This window comes from Oratosquilla oratoria, chromosome 14, assembly GCF_046742065.1.
Source record: "Oratosquilla oratoria isolate Oo_2021 chromosome 14, ASM4674206v1, whole genome shotgun sequence".
Taxonomy (NCBI): domain Eukaryota; kingdom Metazoa; phylum Arthropoda; class Malacostraca; order Stomatopoda; family Squillidae; genus Oratosquilla; species Oratosquilla oratoria.
In genome coordinates, this window is record NC_134790.1 from 65,529,001 (window position 1) to 65,544,721 (window position 15,721).

Sequence of the window (15,721 nt, forward strand, 5' to 3'; positions counted from 1 at the left end):
TCTGTTCCATTCGTTGATCACCCTATTTCCTCCTTAAATCTAAATTTGTCCAGTTTAGATCCATTACTGCGAGTCCTGCCTTGTCTTAATATGATGACCTTGTTTGCGTCATCCTTGTTAAAGCCTTTGATCCACTTAAACACCTCTGTTAGATCACCCTGCGTCTTTCCAGAGAGTGTAAGTTAAGGTGTCTAAGCCTCTTTTCGTAAGGTAAATTTCTAAGCCCATGTATCATTTTGGTCATTCTCCTCTGTACTGATTCTAGTGAATTGATGTCCATTCTGTAGGACGGAGACCAAAACTGTACCGCATAGTCAAGGATGGGTCTAACTATCGCTAGATAGTTTGATAATTACCTCTGCACTTCTATTCGTAACCGTCCTAGCAGTGAAACCTAATGCTCTGTTAGCTTTATTCCTAGCGCTAATGCATTGTTTTCTGGATTTAAGGTCAGGACTCACTAGAACTCCAAAGTCTCTCTCGGACTCAGTTTTCTCTAAAAACGTGTTATCTAAGCTATGTCTATTTTCGGGATTGTGTAGCCCTACGTTTAACACACTGCACTTTGAGATATCGAAACTCATTTGTCATTTTACCGACCATGTGAACAGTTTGCTAAGATTGTCCTGCAGAATCTCGCGTCGTCTCCTGACCTAATTTGGCGTCCTATTTTAGTGTCGTCCGCAAACTTACTAACATCACTATTAATCCCATTGTCCAAGTCGTTTATGTACATAATGAACAATAAGGGATCCAAAACCGAGCCCTGGGGGACCCCACTAGAAACACTTCTATACCTAGATTTTACACCATTTATGGTGACCCGCTGTTTTCTGTCACTGATCTTTTCTAACACTTTTCCTCCTATGCCATGGGCTTTGATTTTATTTGGTAGTCTCTGGTGGGGCACCTTGTCGAACGCTTTGATAAAGTCAAAGTCCTGCAGAATCATTGTTATCTGACGCCTCATATACTTTAGTGTAAAAGGATAGAAGACTAGTCACACATGACTTACCCTTGGAGAAACCATGCTGTGTATCACGAATCAAATTATGTTTCTCGATGTGTTCTCTGAGTCTATTAACTATTATTGATTAAAGCAATTTACCTATAACTGATGCCAAACTGATTGGCCTGTAGTTGCATATAGACGATTTATCTCCCTTTTTGAAAACAGGAACAACGTTTGCCTGCCCCTTAGCAATAGGCACAAAGCCAGTGGTTACCAACTTATTCAATATTTCTGTTAACTGGTCGCAGGTTTTAAATTTACACTCCTTAAGCACTCTCAGAAAATTTTCGTCTGGACCCGGAGATTTTGTAGCTTTTAAGTCTTTCAATATGCTTGACTACTTCTACCTTACTAATGTTGATATTAGATAGTCTTCTTTCTTCATCCCCATTGGAAATTGGATCGCAGTCAGGTGCCTTATCTAACCGCATCCTCGTTTCAATTTGTACGATTCACTGGGTCGGTATCGGTAGACTGGAAGACCGCACATTATGTCACTGCACTAAAAATGGGTTATGTGCCTTAAGTATAGTGAAGCGAGGTCAACAAGCTGATCCAGGCTGCTACAAGGCTCCATGTCACACCAGAGGTATCTATCTATTCACGAACGCACGTCCGTTCCCTATCGCTGCCGTACACGGTGTGTACGTGCGTGTATGCATGCTTGAGCGTTTTAGGCCTATCACGTTTTGGAGTACAATAAAATTGTGAAAAAGAAAAGTAAAAAAGTTATAAAAAAAAATGGGGCTTCCTCTCTGTCCTGCCGTTCTCGCCCTGTCAAGGGTGACGCTTCTGCGGCCAGCCCCGCCCGCCAAATTCCAGGTCGGAGGCGGACCAATTTTCCCTTTCATGTCTGCACTCCAACCTCTCCACACTGCGTCCTGTCGCCTGGAAAGCCTATGTATTCTTCAATGCTTTTTTTTTTTTTTTTTGCCTCCTTCATGCTCATTCAATTTCTCGCCGAACTCGCGCCCAAACACACCAACTTCCCTCAACGTTGCTTCCTCACTTCTCACCATTCTCCTTTCTCACTCTCCTCAACTTTTCACATAATGATTTTCATTTTTTCTTTATCAGTTTTGAATGTCACATTATTTTGACGTTTAGCCAGAGTGGAATGTTTTACTTTGTAGCTGAAATATCTTAGAACTCAAATTGAATGGAATCACGGCAATAGAATAGAATCGTCGACCTTTGTCGCAAGTAAATATGTAAAGTTCATGATAGTCAAGGAATTAGTTGATAGTCGAATAGTTATATATATATATATATATATATATATATATATATATATGTATATATATATGTATATAATATATATATATATATATATATATATATATAGATATATGTATATATGTATATATATATATATATATATATATATATATAAATGTATATTTTTATATATATATATATACCACTAGGCTTTTGCTCTCTTACAAGGGAGGTACCCATCCCACTCCCACGCGCCAATCATTTCCCTCTTATCTTAGCTCCTCCTGGATGAAGGGTCATCCCTGTCTCCTGCCCAGTGCCCGGGTCAGAAGCAATGTGTTTGAGGTTTGAAATGAAGTGTTTGACAAGTATGGTGGGTGTTGCGAGGATGGATAGAGCCGAATATTTACCACGGATTAAGTCATAGTTGTGGGTTTCATTTTTCCTCTCTCTCTCTCTCTCTCTCTCTCTCTCTCTCTCTCTCTCTCTCTCTCTCTCTCTCTCTCTCTCTCTCTCTCTCTCTCTCTCTCTCTCTCTCTCTCTCTCTCTCTCTCTCTCTCTCTCTCTCTCTCTCTCTCTCTCTCTCTCTCTCTCTCTCTCTCTCTCTCTCTCTTTTTCAAGATAAGACGTTCATTATGAAGGCGAGTGCCGACCGAGTATTTAAAGGACTTAGGTGACTTCCAGTACCTAAGAAGCTTCGGGCATCGTGGAGTCTTAAGCTACGTAGATTTTATTTCACCAAAGACCCGGGTGTCTCCGAGACGACCATATTATTCTGAACCGAATAAGACTGTTTGGCCCAAGAACTGGGAATGCTTCATCGAAGTAGTTGGGGATTCTGTTAGATTGAATAGAGCTGTCTGGCTTTGTTCAGAACAAAGTATGTAAAGTGCAACAAATTCAGGAAACGGCTTAATCGACGTGTTCCTTTAAGGTTTTAATTAATATCGTCTAGCGTTACTCAGAACAAAACCGTCAAAGCATTTAACAAATTTGTCAGTCGACAGGGTGAGGCCATATAGAATGTTTCAAGTATGGGCAGGTCCCCTAGTCAAGCGGTACTTTTCATTTAGATAAGAATATAAGACATTGATAAGAATAAAGAAGACTGCAAGAGAGCATAAGGTCTACACTAGGCAGTTCCATTTCCATTACTACCTATCATTCCCATCCAAAAAATTAATCTAACCTTCTCTTAGATTCTAAGACTTAGAACAACCGATCGTTTCAGTGCTCACTAACTACGTGGTTACTAAGTCTGTTCCATTCGTTAACCACTCTATTGTTAAACCAGTTTTTGCCTATTTTCTTCCTAAAATTGAACTTGTCTAATTGAAATCCATCACTACAACTAGGGAAGAATTGTCCAAAAAAGTTATTGGCGTCAGAAGGTAGAATGTCTTGTGCCATCGCAAAAATGGGAATAACGGTGTCAAGTCGACAGGTAAAGAAATTAAGTTTTGATGGCGTTCAATGATACAAAGTTTGTCTGCCTCAGTCAAAAATGATACAAAGGTCTGAAGTCAGATGTACTGTAGCGATCCTTCTAGAAAAGTGGAGCTCAATTTGTGAAGGATATTTAGAAAATGATGTGGAACATTATGGTCCAACAGCATAAGGATGTATAGATATGCGGTGAGTTAAGTCATTTATGAATAGGAGGAAGAGAACAGGAGATAGAACAGAACCCTGTGGAACACCAGAAATAACAGACACAGGAGAAGAACACTGACCGTCTGCAACAGTAGATATGGAATAGTCAGAAAGAGGGGAATAGATACCGTTTGAGCGTAGCTTTTAAAAATAAAAGATTTGTGTCAGATTCTATCAAAGCTACTTGTGGTTGGCACCTTCAGTTCGCCTCGTATATTTTTTCTCGTCCATTCCTTCTCTGTTTCCCTTCTTTCCTTATTCCCCCTCCTTCTTTCTTCCTTTTTTTCCTCCTTCCCTCCGTTCTCCTTTCCCTTCTTCTCCCTTACCCTTCTCCCTTTCTTCCCTCCTTCTTCTGTTTCTCTCTTCCCCCTTCCCTCCTTTCTCTTCCCTTTCTCCCCCTCCCCTTCTCTCCTTCGTCCCTCCTTCCTCTATTTCTCTTGTCCTCTTCCCTCATTTCTTCCTCATGTTCTCTGTTCTTTCCTTCTTTCTCCATTCTTCTTTCTTTCTTTCTTTCCTTATTTTCTTCCTTATTCTTCCCTTTTCTTCCCTCCCTGTCTTTCCTTGCTTCTTCTTTTCTCCTTCTTTCCTTCCTTCCTTTCTGTTTTCCTATTTTCCTCCCTCCCTCCTTCACTTCTTTCTTTCTTTTTGTAACCCCCCTCCCTTTTCCTCTTTCTTTCCTTCATTACTTCCTTGCCTCTGTGTGTTCCCTCTCTTTCCCTCCTGCTCACCCACTCCCCCTTTCTTCTTCCCCTTCTCTTCTCCTTTTCATATCATCTCCTCCTCTTCCTTCCTCCCTCCCTCCCTCCCTCCTCTTCTCCCCTTTTCCCACTTTCCCTTCTCCTCCCCTCCTCCAGCCTTCCTCTTCCTTTCCTACCATCCCCCTCCTCCCACACCTCTCTTTCTCTCTCTTTCTCTCTCTCTACCCTCCTTCCCTCCCTTCCTTCCTCATTCTACGAGTACATTTCTTTCTCCTTCTCTCTCTCTACCCTCCTTCCCTCCCTACTTCCTTTCCTCCCTCCCTCCCTCCCTCCCTCCCCCCTCACTCTACTTCTCTTTCTCTTTCTCTCTTTCAACCCTCCTTCCCTCCCTCCTTCCCTCCCCCTCACTTATTCTACTTCTCTATCTCTCTCTCTCTCTCTCTCTCTCTCTCTCTCTCTCTCTCTCTCTCTCTCTCTCTCTCTCTCTCTCTCTCTCTCTCTCTCTCTCTCTCTCTCTTCCCTCCCGCCCTCACTCACTCACTCACTCTACTTCTCTCTCCTTCCCTCCCTCCCTCTCTTCCTCATTTAGTCCTTATCCTTACCCTCTTCCGTCTTTCCCCACCCTGAAGAAGTTAACCCCCTGATGAGAATCTTCCGCCAGACTTGTTAGAGGGGTAGGGGTGGGGGGTTGGGGGGGGGCAGACAGCACCGTCCCTCGTCAGGAACCGGTACACGGGGATCGGGGTGGGGTTGGTGGTGAGGGTCGTTCCTCTCGCTTCAATCAGCTAATGCCCTTAAGGCCGGGGCCCTCAGCCAGCTGCATAAAATCACTTGACTTTCTCCAGAACAAGGCGGAAGCGTCCAGTTGATACAAAGAGTAGTTTATTAGAGTGATATTTTTTTTAGCTTATTTTGGTTGACCTCCTCAGCACCGTGTGTCACTTTCTTTTTCCTTCTGTTTGCCGCTGGACTCTATGGTTCTTTCAGCCTTCTAAGTCGAAAGATAGGAGCTCTAGTAAACTGCTCGTCATAGCAACAACTTGTTTGCTGAACCATTAGGATAGAAGCGCTAGTAAACTACAGCCCATAAAAGCAAATGGTCGGCTGAATAGTTCACCCGGCCAACCTGAAGAAGACTGATAAAATATGTAACGTAGTTGTAGGGGTGGACACCCTCGTTCCCGATGGGTCACCACGGAAACCAGGATGAAAGAAACAGCGCCTTCGGATTCGAAAGGGTTTAATCGAGTTAGTTACTGAGGGGACGCTTCAGCTGTGGTTTTATTCTATTCTAATATTTATTTTGGGAGAGGTGGGGGCTTGAAATGAAATATGTGAGTAAAAAAAATAAAGATAGAAAGAAAGAAGCGTGCCATCTGGCGCGGAAGGGGTTAATGTCATTGAGTGTCCGCATACCACCTGTTGCCTCGTGCTGACCGTCCACATCCTCCCGCGTGGGTCTTTGATACAGTATCAGAGCTTGCCCCGAGGCTTCTCTACCACACCATTAGGAAGACCACGAGGACACTCCTTGTGGGTGGCACCCGCGGCGGTGCCTCGGTGCCCAGTGGCACTCGAAGCCCCTCGACGAGTCCTCATGTCGCTCTCGATGTCACTACTCGTCTTCCAGATCATTTGTTCTTCCTTCTCCTCGCTCTCGTGGAGGAGGAGGAGGAGGAAGTGATGGGTCTTTGGGCTGTCCAACAACCCGGAGGTATCCAGCGCACTGGAGGGAACACTGTTGGAAATGGTTTGTTGCACTGGGAATGAGTAGTGATGTCGGTTTCGTATCAAGAAAGTGAGCGGGTGGTGGCACCAGATCGCACACGTTAATGGACCAAATTTTATTCATTTACAATTTTTTCACTTGTTTTAATTTGCATTGTTTGAGCTACATTAATTTTATTTCGTGTTGTTGATATTTTCATTTACGATTCAACTTCGTCTCTATTCGATTTACTTCTGGTTTTGTTAGATGTTATTGGCCTCTTGACGCATTTGTGTGTGCATGCTGGCCCGCCCGCCCGCCTGCTGAAGAATCATCAATGACCTTTTCCTTAGTGATTCATTCTCTCTCTCTCTCTCTCTCTCTCTCTCTCTCTCTCTCTCTCTCTCTCTCTCTCTCTCTCTCTCTCTCTCTCTCTCTCTCTCTCTCTCTCTCTCTCTCTCTCTCTCTCTCTCTCTCTCTCTCTCTCTTTCTCTTTTCCCACAAGGGGAGGCCTCAGATCCGAATGCATATTACAGTAACTGTGAATCATTTCGAATTGTTCAAGGTCGTTCAGTGCATTTTATCTTGTTCTGTCTTGAGGACCTCTTCTGAGGAAGAAGAAGAAGAAGAAGAAGAGTGCCGTTGTGCGTTTTCCAAAAAAGGTGCCACCAGGAAGTGAGTCCTGAGTGAAACCTGCGGTTGTTCATCTGGACAAATTGGTCAGATTGCATCGTGGGCTGTAGTGGGTTCATTAATCTTCATGTTAACACTTTAGCAATCCAAGATCCCTCTGAGCTAAATGGAATCATCAAGCGTTAACCGGATCACAGTCATTAATGGAGCTACTGAACCTGTGTGGGCTGATTAATGATGTCCGATCCCAAGTTTTCTCATTGCTGCTTCCGCTATTCACCTGAAGCTACGTGATTACCAGTCCTTGATTGATAGGACTAAACTGATTTCGTAATATTAGTCATGTGCGTGTGCGTATAATTTGTGTGTGTGTGTGTGTGTGTGTGTGTGTGTGTGTGTGTGTGTGTGTGTGTGTGTGTGTGTGTGTGTGGTGCGCGTGCGCAGACACATTTCTATGGCTTTTACATATATATATCATTCTTCTGAACCTCACTAAATGCCAAAGTTCCCACTTTATCATTCTTTTAATTTATGGAACATCGGCATTGATAACACACCACTGACATGACCTCCTTTAACTCGTAGACGGCGCCGAGTGTTCATTTATATTATCTGTCTGCCACCAGGCGATTTTAATCAGTGGTGGTATTGTTTACACCTGCGCCACATGCAGGTGTAGTGTGCTATGTACGATACTCGTGCATTCGATTCAGAGTTATCGGTATTGTCATTATATATAATGCTAGGTAAGCACATCACCAATAAGTAGCATTGCACTTCTTTAGGGCTGATAGCGAGGAAGGTATGTCGCCCCGTATGTGATAGGTGTCATCACTGTCTGTTCCTGAGTGATTCAACTGGGATTTAAGCATTAAACCCTCTTTATCCCAGAGGTCACTCACATCTGAATGAAACAGCCTGGCGTTAGCAAAGCTGGAAATATAAGTGCCAATCGGTACATAAAAGGTTGATTAATATTTGCTAGCCGTTAACTGGCCATGCATCTCGTGGTGTCCTCTTTTAACTTCTTCAACGCCCCCTTGACGTCTTCCAACCCTATTGCCTGACAAGTGGCAGTGTTGTTGGCACGAATTCTGGAAATAAGGCGGAATTCATCACAGGCTCCGCAACTTCAGTGCCGTAGATTGTATTCTTACAGACCGTGCTCAACACTGAAGACAGATTACTATACTGTTCTATGACATTTTGTCACAAGTTTTTTACCTTTTCCAATACATGTGGTAAAACGTTTACATTTCTAAAAAGGATTATAAAAAATAATATTAGAACTTATTTTTGTTATTCCACGTTGTCTGCCTTATCCCATTCAGATAAGTTCAGCTTCTCAACAGAATTAAATCTTCAGGCGCTGACCAGAACAGAATTCCCAGAAAACACCATCGGATTGAGGCTGGATGAATTGAGTTGGAAGTGTCTCTGACATGAACGTTTAATACGTGTTTTGCCCGAGAGGCCGGTGTCCGACAGATGTTGCCATCACTCGTGAAGAGAACCACACATTCTCTTCTCTTCCATGATGAATTAAAGGCTCTTCCAAATGTCACCGCGCGCGCAGGTGTGACCTGGGACGAGGACAGGGAAGGAGGAAGGGAGGCAGGGAGGGTGCAGGCGGCACCAACACCTGTGTGTGTGTCAGGTGCAGAGGCTGTGTTCCTGATTGTCACCTTTAAATTGGGAACCTTGTTGCGTCGCTCCCTGGCTTCGCCACTGCCGGCAGGCAGGTCCTCGCGGTCGCCTGTCAGGGGGCGGACAGGCTGCAGGCCTGGGCAGGACAGGGCTAACCATGTCTGAACTGGTTGGAAGTGTTAGTGGGTGATGGGGAATTGTAGGTAAGATGAACAGGCTGCAGGACATAATATGAGGTCGGAGAGAGTGGGAGATTGCAGGCAATGCAGGCTGGCAGGCCGTGGCCTAGGGTTTTATTCTTTCGAGTGGCTAACAGCGATTTGCAGTTTGAATAGAAGGCAGACATTTTCGTTATAAGCATTAAGGCATGGAGACGGACGGTTAAGTAGGTAACGAGGTGAAAAGTAAGGTAAGTAGGCTGGCAGGGAGGTATGTAGGAAGGAAGGCAAGTAACCAGGAAAGCTGTCAATCAGGAAGACAGAGACGCAAGCAGGCAGTTAGGTAATGGATAGGAAGGTAAGAAGTAAGGAAGGCAGGTAGTGAGGCAGATATTTAGGCATGCGGGAAGATAGTGAAGCACTCCGGCAGGTAGACTTAAAGGAAAGAAGGTAATCAAGCAGGTAGGAAAAAAAGTAGGCAGGCAGTAGGAAAGTAGGTAAGAAGATAGAATAGACCACTGTGCAAGCAGTGAAATTGCAAGGTACATGGGTTGGTATGTAGGTCAAGAGGCATGCAAGCCGGCATGCAGACAACAGGCATGCTTGCCGGCTGGTTAGTTGGTTGGCTGGCTGGCAGGCTGGCCCAGGTGGCTTTCAGGGTAAATGCGCATACACATGACGCAGGTTGTCATAGCTGATGTAGCCCCGCCTCCAAGCCCCATCTGAGACGTGTGATTGGAGGAGAGAGAGGGGAGCGCTTTGACTGGCGGGTAGGTAAAATCTCCGCCCACCAGTCCCGTGTTAAGCTTCCGATGTCCAATCACAGTTACGGGAGGGATGTGAGCTATCTTTCAAGATTATTTGGACAGGGTTTTGATGAACATTGATCAGATAATGAGCAGGTGTGGTATGTAATACGCATGCGGAACGCAGGTGATTATGCCTGTACGCATAGGTGTCCCTACATGCAGGTGAACGAGATGTATAGGTGTGCAGGAATAAACGAGACAAGGCGTTGGACAGGTGCTCGTAGGTATGCAACATACAAAATACGAAGATCTTCATTGACCTCATTTTTTGTCGTTTTCATGCGATATTGGACGAGACACTACGAGGCAGGCTATGGATCATGTGTCTGAATATATTTTGTAATTTCACTCCTGCATCCAGCCGCCAAGTTATTCATATCGTGATGTTTTATTATGGTTGTGCATATACAATTCACAATTTTATTTAATCTACATATGTTAAAGGATGGTAAAAAAAAAGTAGGAAATAAGATATAAATGTTTGAAAAGCCTTGACGGTTCTGATTCCTTCAGCACGAGATTGTGCTCTAAGCTGATCAGGATCGGTTGTCGCCAACAAGAAAACAGTGCGCCATCGTAGTTGGCGCGTAACCATAGGTACGCACGCTCGCTTAGGACCCAGAGAGGATCCTCGATTTCCAATCAAAATAGTCTACTGTTAGCCAGGACAAAAACCTTGAAGTATGCCTGGGTACGGAAAAAATAATCGAGATTGTTCCTAGCCCTTCAGTTCCAGGATGGGTCTTCTTGAGTTGAACAAAATCGTCTAGCGACAGCGAGAACGTCGTGGTAAGAGTAGTTTGCTCCGATCCGTACCAGTTGGCACTTTGCTTCTTTATCCTGGCTGCCGTCAGGCTATTTTATTAAAATCCATGGCACTCATGAAGGAGGTTACGGCCTGCCTCGATGAACCCTTCATGCACCGGGGGGCACTTATCCTTTTGGCTGTGGCTGACGCCAGACTATTTCGGTCATCTCGAGTGGCAACCCCTCGCTAACGTCTTTGTTATCGACGACTTCACCATAAAATCTGGCTGCTGCTTCTGCCAACGATTTTATTCCATCGAAAGGCAATTCCTTCGCTGGCGAAGGGGTTAACCCTTTCACTGTTGTTGGTGACTTTTGCAATTGTTCTTGTTGTCGCCGGGTGATTATATTCAACCAAAGGATGTTCCCAGCACAGTCAAAGCTGTTCGAGCTGCTCTCGATAAAAGAGCAGGTACAGAGACAAATTATATATATATATATATATATATATATATATATATATATGTATATATATATATTTATTTAAGGTTTATATTCTTATACGCCCGGCTACTTCCTCAGTGCGGCTGCATGATTCATTCCTGCCCCTGCCTACGCCAAACTCTTTTCTTCAGTTGAGGTACGAACCCAGGGTTTCTCGACCAATCGAGACCCGTCCGCCCATAAGGTGAATAGAATCACCAGTAATTAGCCAGAAATACTATATCTGAGGTACGCCACCACTGCGTTCAAGGAGATGATCTGAAAGAGCATGAGCAGGTGCTGTACATTACCGCCAACAATGGCTGTAATGTACTACGCACTCGCTGGAGGGATTGAGGCTCTGACTCTACAGCCAGATCCCGCTGTTTTGCCGTTCGGGGGCCTTGCCTCAGCTGAATAGAATCGCCTTACACAAGAAATACTTCCCGCCTTTGGCACGGGGAGCCCTCCCTGAACTGAATAAAATCGCCTGGCGCCAGTCAGAACGAAGTGCCTTCAAATTACTTGCATCACAAGAGAAGAGCTTGGTGTGTTTCTTCCAATATTTCTGCTTAATACTAATTGTCAGGCTTAATGACCTCAACCGGAAATATTTTTTTTTTTTTTTTTTTTTTTTTCGTGACAAAAATGGCTGAATCAATGGGCAGTGGCCAATGGACCTACATACATGATCCCTTTAAGGTTTGGAAGTTGGTTGGCTTACCATCTTTATTTTCTCTTATACATACTTCATTGTAAGTGATGGCTAATTGTGTATTCATTATTTTCTTAAATATATTTTCAATATGTCTTACTATGGACTTATGTTCCTTTGAAAGGTGGTTTATGACCACCTACATTGAAGTCATAAACTTCCTTACAAAGGAACATAAGTCCATAGTAAGACATATGGAAATACATTTAAGAAAAAAAATAAATGCGCAATTAGCCATCATTTTCAATGAAGTGTATATATGTATGTATATATATATATATATATATATATATATATATATGTATATTTATATTTATATACTGTATATGTATGTATATACATACTGTATATATATATATATATATATATATATATATATATATATATAAATATTCACATTTTAACAACCACAGTGCACTTTAATTCTAAGCCATCAACATCGGGAGACCTAATGGAGGCCGACATGCAGAAATTGAAATGCGGTACTGCCAAGGACTCGAACCCAGCAATCACATGACAAGTGCCGTAGTAACTTACCAACTACGCTATCAAGAGAGTTGCGTGTGAGTGTGTGTGTGTGTGTGTGTGTGTGTGTGTGTGTGTGTATGTGTGTGTACATTTATATTCAGAGAGTCCTGGACTCAGCTTATCATACCGACTGGCCCCTCTCCAGCGGATGTCGGCTAAACTTGATCGAAGCCCCAATCGGCCGTGCAGTTTTTGAGACTTTTATTCCATTCATATATTTTCCGTCTTGCTAATCTCTTGCCCTCTCTCTCTGCCTTTCTTTCTCCGTCGGCCAAACTAGATCGAGGTCCCACGCAATCATGCAATTCGCAATAGTCTTTTTCCATTTATATATATATTTTTTTTACTTCTCCCTCTTTCTGACTCTTGTGACCTGCACAATTTGTGATGGTTCTTTAGATTTTGGAGGCTTCTGAGCTAATTTCCTTGATTCCTCTGGGGTTGTTCGAGTGTAACGAACTGAGCAGCGTCAGGGCTACTGCCAACAGAGCCCTGGGATTCCTGCGCAGGAACCTCAGGAGATGTAACGCAAACATCAAAATTCGCCCACACTTAGAGTATTGCGACACCATCTGGGATCCACACACTAACAATGATATATACAAATTAGAGTCCACACGAAATAAAGCAGCAAGATGGATCAGACACGATTAGAAACACACTACAGCAGTCACTAGGTTAAAGCAAGGTATTAAACTTGAACCACTTGAAACAAGAGGACAAATACACAGACAACAAATAATGTACAAAATCACAAATAATTTAGTTGACATAAACAAAGAAACTTACACCCAACAAATACACGAATAGATAGAGGTAGTCACAACCTAAAGTACCACACATACCAAACAAGCAGCAACATATTCAAGTACCCGTTTCCACCCATAGCATTTATTCGTAAGAGTGGATTCATCTTCCATTCCATGCAGGCCCACTCTTGATACTTTTAGAAACAGGATCACCCATCACTACCTCCCTTTCCTCAATCTAAATCTCGGTCCTGACCCTAGTTCTGATCCCACTCCTAACCCTGTTCCTAACCCCATTCCTAGTCCAAATCCTGTCCCCAACCCTAAGGCCCCTTTCATACTAGGCAGCTAGTGACGGTCACTAGTTGCCTACCATTATTCTAAATATAGCCTTTCACACTACGTCACTGTGGTTGCCCGGTTGCGCAACAGGCTATGGCTGTTGCCCGCTCCGGTAACAAGTGACCGTCACTGGCAGTTCCCGTCACCGAGCGTCTCTTTTTCTTGACCAGCAAAGCCAGCAGAGGCACCTCCTCCATTGATTCTTTCGACTAACGAGATGGTGAGAAAGGATTCCACAACTCGGTGACAGTCACTGGTTGCTTGCAGTTGCCCGAGACTCACACTAGGCAACTAGTGACGGTCACTAGTTGCCTAGTGTGAAAGGGGCCTTAGTTCCCCCGCTCAGCGCCCACAAATCATACCGCACCTGAATGGCCCTCTTCAGGTTCCTGCATAGAAAGAAGGAACAAACACCTCTCTTATTATTTATTTTTACTTCGTTCGAGTTGCATCTCACCGAATATACGAGTATTATCTGCTTTTATTGTACTGTCATCTCAGGTACATTTTACCTAATTTTTTAGATATTTTGCAGTCAATCAAGGTGAGGGTTATAGTATTCGTTTATTATTACTTTGCTATCAGTCAGCGGGTAATTCACTTGTTTTATGTATTTATTATTATCTGGCCATCATTTGAAATGCACTCAGATCATATTCCTTTCTTTCAGGACCAAAAGCTCCGAGAGCAGGTCAACATTGGCCAGTCTGATGTTCCTCTGGAGCAGAAGACTCTCACGGTGCTCTACGGGCCCAACTTCGTCGACATTTCCACCTGCAACTTCGTAGGGCAAAAACCAGAAACAGTCAAGGTAAGTGGGTGCCCTTCCAGCATTGTCCAGTAGTCAGCATTACGCCCCTCCCTCCCGGTTGCAGCATAACCACCTATTGGCCGAATTGCTCCGCAAAATAGAACGATTCAACCAGGTAGTGGTCACATGCAATGGAGGCTTGGCCAGTCACATGAAGGAGGCTGGACTTAATTGTAATATCAATTCTTTTATACAGTTCTTGCTGGCAGCCAGAGGGCGTCATTACCATTACTGTATATATCCACACTTCTTCATTGCGCAATGGCGTTGAATGACCTACCGCCTCCGGCGCTTGGCCTTCAAGCCAAAAATTCCATAAAGATAAAAAAAGAAAAATAATTGCGCAATGAACATGTTTTACAATACTTCTTGGAAAAAAAAATCGCTGGTGTATTGATTCCCTACGAACTTGTTAGAAACGCGTAACCCCAACATTTTAAGATGGGTCTCATAGATTGAAGAATGTTCATGAATATTGGCCGAGTTGTACGAGTAAGGTACTCGTGCACAGTGAGTGTTGCTTTCGCGAGCCACTCTCATGATATTCATTTCGTGCCGTGTTATGAATTATAGTCCGTTCATTCGAACATGGCGGAAATTTTCTTCACCATAGTTCCCAAACATAGGGCTTGTAGTTCTCCAGTCTTATCTGTTTATATTTTTAGTACAATGCTTGTTTTATGGTTATGTGTTTGCCACTATTTTTTATGGGTGAGAATAATTCTTTAGGAAATGTTAGCCATGTTATATCTCATGACTGGAGGAGCCAGTGGCGCTACTCGACCAAAGGGATAGTGCTTTTCAGGCTACCGGCAGGTGATTTTATTCAGCCGGGGGGGGGGAACCTCTCCACTCCAAAAACGGTTTGTTTTCTTGGGAAGGAAATGTGTGTCTTCCTTGTGTCATCCGAGGATCTTCAGGGATGATGTCTGGGCCGTCGGACATAGAATAGTCTTGCTGTTGTAGTACCTTCCTTGGCCGTACCTGGAGAAGACTTGGAAAAACTTATAGTACTCCAGTTGTATGTTCGCCAGGCGAGTCCTGTTAGGGGCACCACCTGGCACTGAGATCACCACCAGAAGCAGAGAGGACGTGGTTCGGTGATGGAACAGCAGCAGCTGCTTTTTGGATCCAGCAGCAGCCCCGCCGCTTGACCCGAGGTCGACCTCGGCTGCCCTGCCGCGGTGCGTCGCGGGTCCTGCTGCCGTTGTTCGTGCAGAGGCCTCCGCCCGCCCCGCCCCGCCACAAGCCGCGACGCTTGGAACCCGGAGGGCAGGGGCACCCCCAGGCTCAGCTGCGGGCGCTCCTCCTCCGGTCGCTTGGTGTCTATTTTACCTTAGATGTGCTCCAGGTCAGTCCTCGAACCTGCCGAAGTAGAGGATTCGGGTGTGGAAGTCGCCGTAGAAAATAATCAACTTCCACACCCGAATTTAAGACTCGGTCTAAAACCTCCGAGGCTATTTCAATTACTGTGCCATATTTCCATTTGAACTTCAATATATCCAAATATTTCACAAAATATATTACACACCTGTCGGAGGCTCGGGATGCAGCGAGACCTCGAAGGCTGCGCCAAACTCGCGGACCCAGATGAGCACGACGGGCATACGTTGTCCACCAGAGGGGAAAAATGTATATTATACAAGGAGAGATAAACACACACACACACACACACACACACACACACACACACACACACACACACACACACACACACACACACACACACACACACACACACACTCTCACACTCGGTGGCGCGGTTGGTAGAGCACTGGACTGCCAGCACGGTGGTGCTCGCAGTACCTGG

The 15,721-nt window shown here is 44.3% G+C and overlaps 1 protein-coding gene across 5 annotated transcripts in view; it reads left to right on the forward strand.

Moving 5' to 3' along the window:
• The window catches only part of Plc21C (Phospholipase C at 21C), a 952,170-nt gene that overhangs the window by 541,716 nt on the left and 394,733 nt on the right, over positions 1-15,721 (forward strand). For all 5 annotated transcript variants that reach the window (XM_076198141.1, XM_076198143.1, XM_076198142.1 and 2 more), the window contains exon 4: positions 13,771-13,911. In XM_076198141.1, coding sequence (XP_076054256.1) covers positions 13,771-13,911 — 141 coding nt within the window. The remainder of the gene's footprint in view (positions 1-13,770; positions 13,912-15,721) is intronic.